Here is a 7,830-nt window from a genome sequence, read left to right as displayed (position 1 = left end):
CTGTGCTCTGTCCCATGGCTGGGCAGGGCTGTGCAATGGGGTAAGGGTATGGTGGGTGGGGAGGTCGATTTTTCTCCTGTTCCTTTTCCTTGCCCTTTTCCTTCCTGCTGTGCCTGGTCCTTGGTTGCCCCAGACTGACTCCATCTTCCCCTTTTTCTCCTGTTGCATTCAGTGGAGGATGGTGAGGATGAGCTTGTTAAAAAGCCCAGGTAAGGGGAGCATGTGCAGGGGCTGCATTTCCCAGGCAGGTGTCTGGGCACTGCTGGCTCTGAGCTGGGCATGCTGAGCTGCACCTTAGCTTTTCGGGTGTATGGGTAGTGGAGGAGTCTGATGGCTCTGGGAAACCTGGCGATGAGATGTTGGGAGGTGCAGGGTAGTGCCTGCACTTTGGGCACATTGTCCCTTGAGCCTGGTGTGGAGCTACCAGGCAGATAGACTGAGCTGGGTGAGTACCACCAGCTCATTTGCCCTCAGTCTTGCTGCTTGTGGTGACTCTCAGGAAGCTCTTTGCCCTGTAGTGGTTTCTTGTCTCCCTCTCTGTCCTCTCCTTCTCCCAGAACTGACCTGTTGACAGAGCCACAGAGCCCCCCCTGCCCTCAGCCCACAACAGGCAGTGCCAGTGCTCAGCCACTGCTTTGACCATTACCTCGGGAGGGTCCTACCTGGACACCCACCCACCATACGCGTGTCCCCAAATGGTGTCCCTGTGCTGGGCAGGACCCGCTGGGCACTGCTGGCACCCAGCTGAGGAGGCCGAGATGCAGCACCGTGTGCTGGACACAGTGGGTGGGGGTGGCTGGTGGCACCGATAACTTCTTGTTTGGGGTGTTGGGATGCACTAGACAGCAGCTAGTCCTGGGGCATGATGTCTTGTGGGGCTGTGGAATGGCTGTAAGGCTGGTCAGGAGTGAATGCTGTCGACATTTCCACGAGGCTCGTGTATCTCTGAGGCTGTGGGTGTGTACATGAGGGGTGGGCTGAGCCATGGGTCAACCACTGACTGTTGTGCCGCCGTTTTTTCGATGCCACAGGGATGCCCGTGGGTCCAGCTGGGGTATGGTGGAGCAGCGGTGAGTGCCAGGGTCTGGCAGAGGTGTTGGCATGTGGCGGGGCACCTTTGGGAGCACTACCCTGTGCTGAAGCAGGGTCTGTGCTTGGTGCTGGCTGAGCTCTTGCCCTCTGTCACTCACAGGCAGCCCCTTCAGCTGCTGGAGCCCCCCAGCACCCCTGGGTGCAATCCTGGGAAGCTGCGGATGTTAGAGGACGCTGAGGACTGGCAGCCCCGCACCGGGACCTCCCAGTCCCGCTCCTTCCGCAAACTGGCCCAGCTGACGGGCACAGATGGCAGTGAGTTCCTGCAGGGCCTGGTGCTGGCTGGGGGTGCCAGACTTTGCCTGGGTTGCTGGAGCCCAGCAGGGGCTGTATTGTGGCACCAGTGTTGTTTTTGGCCCTGTGTGGTCCCTGTGGGCAGCTGAGCCAGCGGGAGCTGCCTGGGGCTGTGTGTGGGCTCGTGGTGGTGCTGCTGCTGGTCTGGGGTTGTGCTCTGTCCCATGGCTCTGGCCCAAGGGCTGTGCCTTGGGGCAGGGGGATGGCAGGTGGGGAGGTCGGTTTTCCTCCTTCCCTTTCCCCTCTTGCTGTGTCGGCCTGGGTCTCAGCAGACTGACTCTGTTTCCTCCTTTTTCTCCTGCTGCGCTCAGTGGAGGATCATGATGAGATGTTTGTTAGGAAGCCCAGGTAAGGGGAGTGTGTGGCAGCAGGAGCCCCGTGGGGCTGCATGTCCTGGGCAGGACCTGTTGGGCATTGTTGCTCCTCAGCTGGGAATGCTGAGCTGCACCGTCGTGTCCCAGAAACAGCAGGTTGGGGGTGACTGATGGCACTGGCAAAATCCTGCTGGGGTGTTTTGATATTTGGGCAGCACCTGCACCTGGGGCATGGTGTCCTGTGGGCCTGGTGTGGGGCAGCTGGGCAGAGCTGGTGGGTGTCACCCACTTCTCCCTGTGTGGGACAGGGAAGGGAGCCAGGACTGTTCCTCGCTCCATGAAGCTGGGCAGGAGTGGTGCACCGCACCCCAGTTTTTGCCTTCACCTGTCTGTGATGCCTTCTGCCCTGGTGCTGTGGCCCTTAGGTTCCAGCTCTGCCCAGTTTGCTCTGCCACTAATAAAAGCTCCTGGGTTTGTAGCCATCTCCTTCTTGTGTTTACCCTGGAGAGGAACAGAGCCACCGGCTCTCCCTCAGTCCCTATCCCCTCTCTTGGGCTGTGCCTCTCTGGCCCTGGCTTGCCCTGCTTGTCCCCAGTTCTGCTGAGTTGAGCCCCAGGGCTCCCTGCGTCATGCTGGGTCCAAGCCCCTCTGCACCCCAATGTGACTGTGAGTGATCACTGCGTGTGAGCAGACAGACAGAGTCTGTGGGGTCCCTGGGGCCCCTGTTCAGCCCAGATCCCTCCCTCCTGCCACTCCTCAGACCACCACAGTGGGTACCAGACACCCTAGGGGTGCTGTGTCTTGGCAGGGCTGATGGTACCTCATCACCAAACCAGCTACCGGCTGGGCACGGGGGCTTGGCCAGGTCCTGCCTGCTTGTTGGGGTGGGGGGCCCTGCCTGCACCCTCTGGGCAGCAGAGTGGGGCAGGCTGGATTAACTGGGTGTTCTGTAGCCAGGTCTCCGTGTCGGACCCATCTCCAGGAGCAGCGATGAAGACTGAGCCAGGACTGGGTGAGCAAAACATCTCTGGGCTTTTTGGGAGAGAGGTGGGGCTGCTGGGTGATGCCACTCACCCAGCCACGGGTTCTGGGAGGGGGCTGCAGGGGAATCAGGACTGTCGTAGAGACGTGTGTGTGCATGCAGCCCCCAGGACCCCCACTGCCACCCCGGGCCCCACCAGCCGCCCACCATGGGCTGTGGACCCGTCGTTCGCCGAGCGCTACGCCCCGGACAAGACGAGCACGGTGGTGAGCAAGCACAGCCAGCCGGCCACGCCGACCCCCATGCAGAACCGCAGCTCCATCGTGCAGGCAGCCCAGCAGGCCCCCGAGGGGCCCGGCTGCACCCCCCTCTGCTACAAGTGCAACAAGGTCATCAGGTGAGCCCTGGCCACTGCCACCCCCTGCCAGCGTCCTGGGCCCTGGCATGGCTGACATGGCTCTGTCCTGCCACAGGGGACGGTACCTGGTGGCACTGGGACATTATTACCATCCCGAGGAGTTCATCTGCTGCCAGTGCAGGAAGGTGCTGGATGAGGGCGGCTTCTTTGAGGAGAAAGGTTCCATCTTCTGCCCCAAGTGCTACGATTCGCGCTATGCGCCCAGCTGTGCCAAGTGCAAGAAGAAGATCACCGGAGTGAGTGTCCCTCAGTCTGTCCTGCACCTCCTGTCCTTGCTCCCTGCTCACCTATGGGTGCCTGGCTCTGTCCCTTCCTACCCTAATCCCATCCCATGGGATCCCTTGTCCCTTCCTGCCCTGGGTGGTCCTGCCCCTGACTGACAGTGGCTCCCTTCCAGGAGGTCATGCATGCTCTGAAGATGACCTGGCACGTGCAGTGCTTCACTTGCAATGCCTGCAAAACTCCCATCCGCAACCGAGCCTTCTACATGGAGGAGGGACAGCCCTACTGCGAGAGAGGTAGGACCCAGGGACCCTATATGTCAGCCTATGTGGCTCTGGTGCACTGTTGGGGCTCAGCAGCTGCCCACAGGGGTGGAGGGGTGAGCTACCCTGGGCCATGGAGAGCTCCTGCAGCCCCGAGTCCTCCATCCCAGTCCTCCCGGTAGTGCCATCGCTCCTGTGTTGCCATGGTGATGAGGGAGGATGTACATCAAAGTGAGTGCTGCAAACTGGGAGATGAGGTTCGCCTCTTCCCTGCAGCCCTATGGTGCTGGGCCACCTGCATGGCCCGGGCACTTTGTCTGGGGCATTGTCCCCTCAAGACTGGCAGCAGGTTGGCCCCAGCTGTGCCTGTGGGATCCCGCTTGAGTTGCAGCCCTGCTCCTCTGGGATGAGGGGCTGTGGTGCAAAGAAATGCTGACCTGGGCTTTACTCTCCTCACAGACTACGAGAAGATGTTTGGCACCAAGTGCCGTGGCTGTGACTTCAAGATTGATGCTGGGGACCGGTTCCTGGAGGCCCTGGGGTTCAGCTGGCACGACACTTGCTTCGTCTGTGCGGTGAGCCATGTGCCTGTGTCTCTCTCCAACAGTCATGCCCTGCGTGGGGTACACCAGCAGCACAGGGACTCTGCTGCCGCAGGGTTTTCCCCACTTGGCTCTGTGCTGGGGGCTTGGGAATTGGCTCTCAGCCTTTTGGTCCCTGGCACCTGGGTGACACCAGTGCTGGGCCCTGGGGGTAGGGGAGACCTGGAGGCTGACTCAGCCCCCCAGCCTGACCACCTGTACTCTCCTTCCCAGATCTGCCAGACCAACCTGGAAGGGAAGACATTCTACTCCAAGAAGGACAAGCCGCTCTGCAAGAGCCATGCTTTCTCCCATGTGTGAGGGGTGGAAGTTCAGCTGTGCCCACGCGTGCCCCTGGCCCTGCATGCTCCTCTCCCCCCATCCTGATGCCTCCAGGGAGCCAGGCTGGGCCCTTGGCCCTTCTCCTTGCTCCTGCCTCTTTCCTGGCAGCTCCTGGCCTGAATTCAGCTGGAGACAATGCTGGGTGCAGAGCCCTTGTAGCTGGGTGACTTCTTCTGTGCTTCCTGACTGGCCCTAGGAGCCCTGGGAAGGGGATGCTGCATGGATTTCCTGCCCCTGAACCACGCAGCATAGTGGGCACAGCCGTGCTGAGGCTGGAATCGGGGATGCTGTGGCTCAGCCAGGCTGCTCCCTTGCTGCCTGGCAGCTCAGTGCTGGGGCAGGGATGTTCCTAACACATCCCTGAATGGGTGAGGACCAGCCCCCTGCCATACTCTTCCTCACCTTCCTTGCTGTGTGCTTAGTGCATGGGGCTGGAGACCCAGCCCTGCTCCCCTACCCACAGCAACCCCCCAGTCACCCCACAACCTGCTGCAGTGGCTTCCTGCCCTGGCTGCATTCCAAGGGGAGTCCATGCCTTGCAACCCCACTGCTCCCCTGAGGCTGGCAGCACCCCCAGCCTGGTGTGCCCCAGCCCTGGGCCGGCAGCTTGTGTTGATGGCCAGCTGGCTGTCTGCTCCTGCAAGGCTTGGGCACGGCTTCCTGCCAAAGAGTGCTGTCACCACCGTCCTGGGCCCATTGATGCCTCCCCCCAACCCACACCCTCTGGTCGGGCTGCACTGATGTAGCCACGGTGCTTTTAATGCCTTTAATAAACACATCTCTGCGAGTGCCGGCTGTCTCCAGGCCTGCCGTTTTGCCGAGCGAGGTGCAGCCAGCTGGGAAGGTCATGCTCTGCCCTCATCCTTCCCCCCCGGGGCCTGACTCAGCTCCTTCCAGCTTTCCAGGGAAAATCTTCACTTCTGATTTCTCCTCCTCTGCCCATATAAGCCCGGGCTGGACCCCTTGTGCTGCCTGGGTCATCCCTCTGTTTGTAGCAGGCAGGATCACTTAACAGAGGCGGTAACTAATCTGAGGGGCAAAACGCAGCGAGGGGAAATGGGGCAGGGGTCAGACCCTAGTGGTCCCCCCTTACTTGGCAGCGTCCTTTGGTCCCTGCTCTGCCCTGGCCCCGAGTCCTGCACAGGGGACGAGAAGTCATGGGACACACATGGGCCACGTGCACCAGCTCTGGGCGTTCTCCGGCGCGGGGCAGCCAAGTGTTCGCTCACACGATGCAGCTGCTGTCCCGGAGGATGGGTGTGAGGCCGTGCCGGCACCTCCGCCTGGAACAGGCTTGAGGGCAGCGGGTGTGGGGAAGCGGGTGTTCTCCTCCTGCTCCGCTCTGACAGCTGGAACGGTCATTAATAATTGCAGCTCTTGCAGTGATGAGCAATTGTAAGGAAAATTGTCTTGCTAATCTACTGGAAGGTTCTGCCGGGGGCAGGAGCTGGCTCTGGGAAGCCAAATGCCTCCTGGCATCACCCAGATCTGGGCAGTAGTGCCACATCTTCCTACTGCCAGCTGCAGGAGTGCAAAACCCCGTCAAAGATGAGGCAGGGGAAGGAGTGATGGAGACAGGCTGGGGCTGGGCGCTCAGGCTGGGGCATGTGTGGGCAGTGGGAGGGTCACACTGAGGAGCAGCAGGACACAGCTGTAAAAACGGTGCCTGCCTGGCAGGGCTGGGAGGAGCAGGGATGGGTGAGTGCTTGAGCGTGAGTCCCAGCTGTGCAGCCAAGGTCAGGGGAAGCACGGGGGAAGGTGAGGCGGCTGTGGCCCCACGTGAGCAGCCACCGAGCCAACCCTGGCTCAGCCAGGACAGCAACCAGTGAGTGGAGGGCAGGGAAAGGGCAGGGGGAGGCAGCCATGCGGGACGGAGCCTGCTGGGGTAGCACGGCCTGGGAACAGGTTCTGCCAGCTCAGCCCTGGGATGCCCGGCCTTGGAGCAGGGCCAGGGCAGAGCCACAGTACCACAGCCAGCCCCCCTGTGCCACTGCCAGGTCTGCACTCACAGGGGGCTCAGCTCCATTGAGTTCATACCCTGTTGCCTCTGGCCCCTACTGATGATGGCTCTACCACCCAAGGTGCCTCTGTGCTTTGCCAAGAGCAGCTCTTGCCCACCAGCTCTGCGCACCATGTGAGGAGCTTGTGCACAGACAGCGGAAGGAGGGTCTCGGGTGGGCTGTGGAGGTGGAGCCTTGGGAGGGGCTGCAGCCTCGCTGCTCTGAGAACAAAGCCTGGCAGCAGCAGGCTTAGGGCTCCCACCATGTCCCTGAGCAGAGTCCCACCACATCCACCCCCAAAGCCATCTGAGCCTCCTGTGAGGCGCCTGACATGGCCCCAGCCCCCTCACTGGCCCCGGCAGCTGCTCCACAGCTGCTCCCAAACTCTCACAGCCTCTTAGGTTGGCTCCTGCTCTGGCCTCGCTTGCAAATGCTGGTGCAAGGAAGGCATGAAAGGGAGCAGACAGCACAGGCAGGGCTTGGTTTGGGAACAACCCCCACCTGGGATCAGGCCACTGCTGCTCCAGCAGAGACCCCTTCAGCGTGGTTCTGGTCTGGTCTGGGGGCAGTGCCGGGGGACAGGGTGATACTCCCTGCCCTAGGTGGAGCATGAGGTCCTGGCTGGGAGCCCCTGCAGAGCCCTGCATGGGTCAGCGCAAAAGCAACTGTGAGAGTTCATGCAGAGGCAAAACCTCCTGGGAAAGGTGCTGTTGGACACAGCCTGGCAGGTTCTGAGGGCAGGCAATGTTTGGGAGCAGTGGGCATGGAGGGGCAGGCAGGCAGAAAAGGGGCCCCCAAAAAGGCTGTGCCCACCAACCCCTTGCACAGCAGCAAGGGCACAGCTGGGTGTGTGGGGCAGAGCCCACGGTGCCGTGTCCTTGGAGAGGAAACCTCGGGCACGGTGGCTCTGTGGAGGGGACCTGAAGGCACAGGAAGCCTGGTGTGCTGTGTCCCCTGAGTGAAGAGGACATGGGGCAGGGGAGGGTCCGGGGATGGAGAGGACCACTCAGTGACGTTCCCAGGGTGCAGGTTCCCGGGGGGGCAGCACAAGATGCAGGTCCCCAGGGCGGAGATGAGAAACCACCCGGGGTACAGGTTCCTATGAGGAGCTGAGACGGGGTTCGGTGTCCCTGGGGGAGGTAACGACCCGGGGCGCGGTGTTGCGGAGACTGAGTAGAGCCCAGGCAGCGGGATGCCGGGGGCGAACCGTGTGCAGGGGCAGCCCTGGGCGGGGGCGATGCCGCCCGCACCCCCGGGGTCCCGGCCCGGGGCCGCTCGGCGCGGTCGGCGGTGTGCCCTGGGGGCGCCCCGGGGGGCGCGGC

At 62.1% G+C, this 7,830-nt stretch overlaps 1 protein-coding gene across 2 annotated transcripts in view; it reads left to right on the top strand.

The window, feature by feature from the left end:
• PDLIM7 (PDZ and LIM domain 7) overlaps positions 1 to 5,300 on the top strand; it is a 14,520-nt gene extending 9,220 nt beyond the window's left edge. The window contains exons 10-19 of one of the 2 annotated variants that reach the window (XM_027643274.1): positions 173 to 209; positions 1,032 to 1,070; positions 1,193 to 1,347; positions 1,698 to 1,734; positions 2,654 to 2,712; positions 2,845 to 3,079; positions 3,156 to 3,336; positions 3,498 to 3,618; positions 4,045 to 4,160; positions 4,401 to 5,300. In XM_027643274.1, the coding sequence (XP_027499075.1) occupies positions 173 to 209; positions 1,032 to 1,070; positions 1,193 to 1,347; positions 1,698 to 1,734; positions 2,654 to 2,712; positions 2,845 to 3,079; positions 3,156 to 3,336; positions 3,498 to 3,618; positions 4,045 to 4,160; positions 4,401 to 4,487 (1,067 nt within the window). In that variant the 3' untranslated portion in view covers positions 4,488 to 5,300. The remainder of the gene's footprint in view (positions 1 to 172; positions 210 to 1,031; positions 1,071 to 1,192; positions 1,348 to 1,697; positions 1,735 to 2,653; positions 2,713 to 2,844; positions 3,080 to 3,155; positions 3,337 to 3,497; positions 3,619 to 4,044; positions 4,161 to 4,400) is intronic. The other variant, XM_027643275.1, reaches the window with a different exon arrangement.
• Positions 5,301 to 7,830: the final 2,530 nt, after the last annotated feature.

The sequence above is a fragment of the Corapipo altera genome, unplaced genomic scaffold (assembly GCF_003945725.1).
Source record: "Corapipo altera isolate COAL_440 unplaced genomic scaffold, ASM394572v1 75, whole genome shotgun sequence".
Classification (NCBI taxonomy): Eukaryota; Metazoa; Chordata; class Aves; order Passeriformes; family Pipridae; genus Corapipo; species Corapipo altera.
The sequence above is the reverse complement of the archived record's forward strand: the minus strand, read 5'-3'. Positions and strand labels throughout refer to the sequence as shown.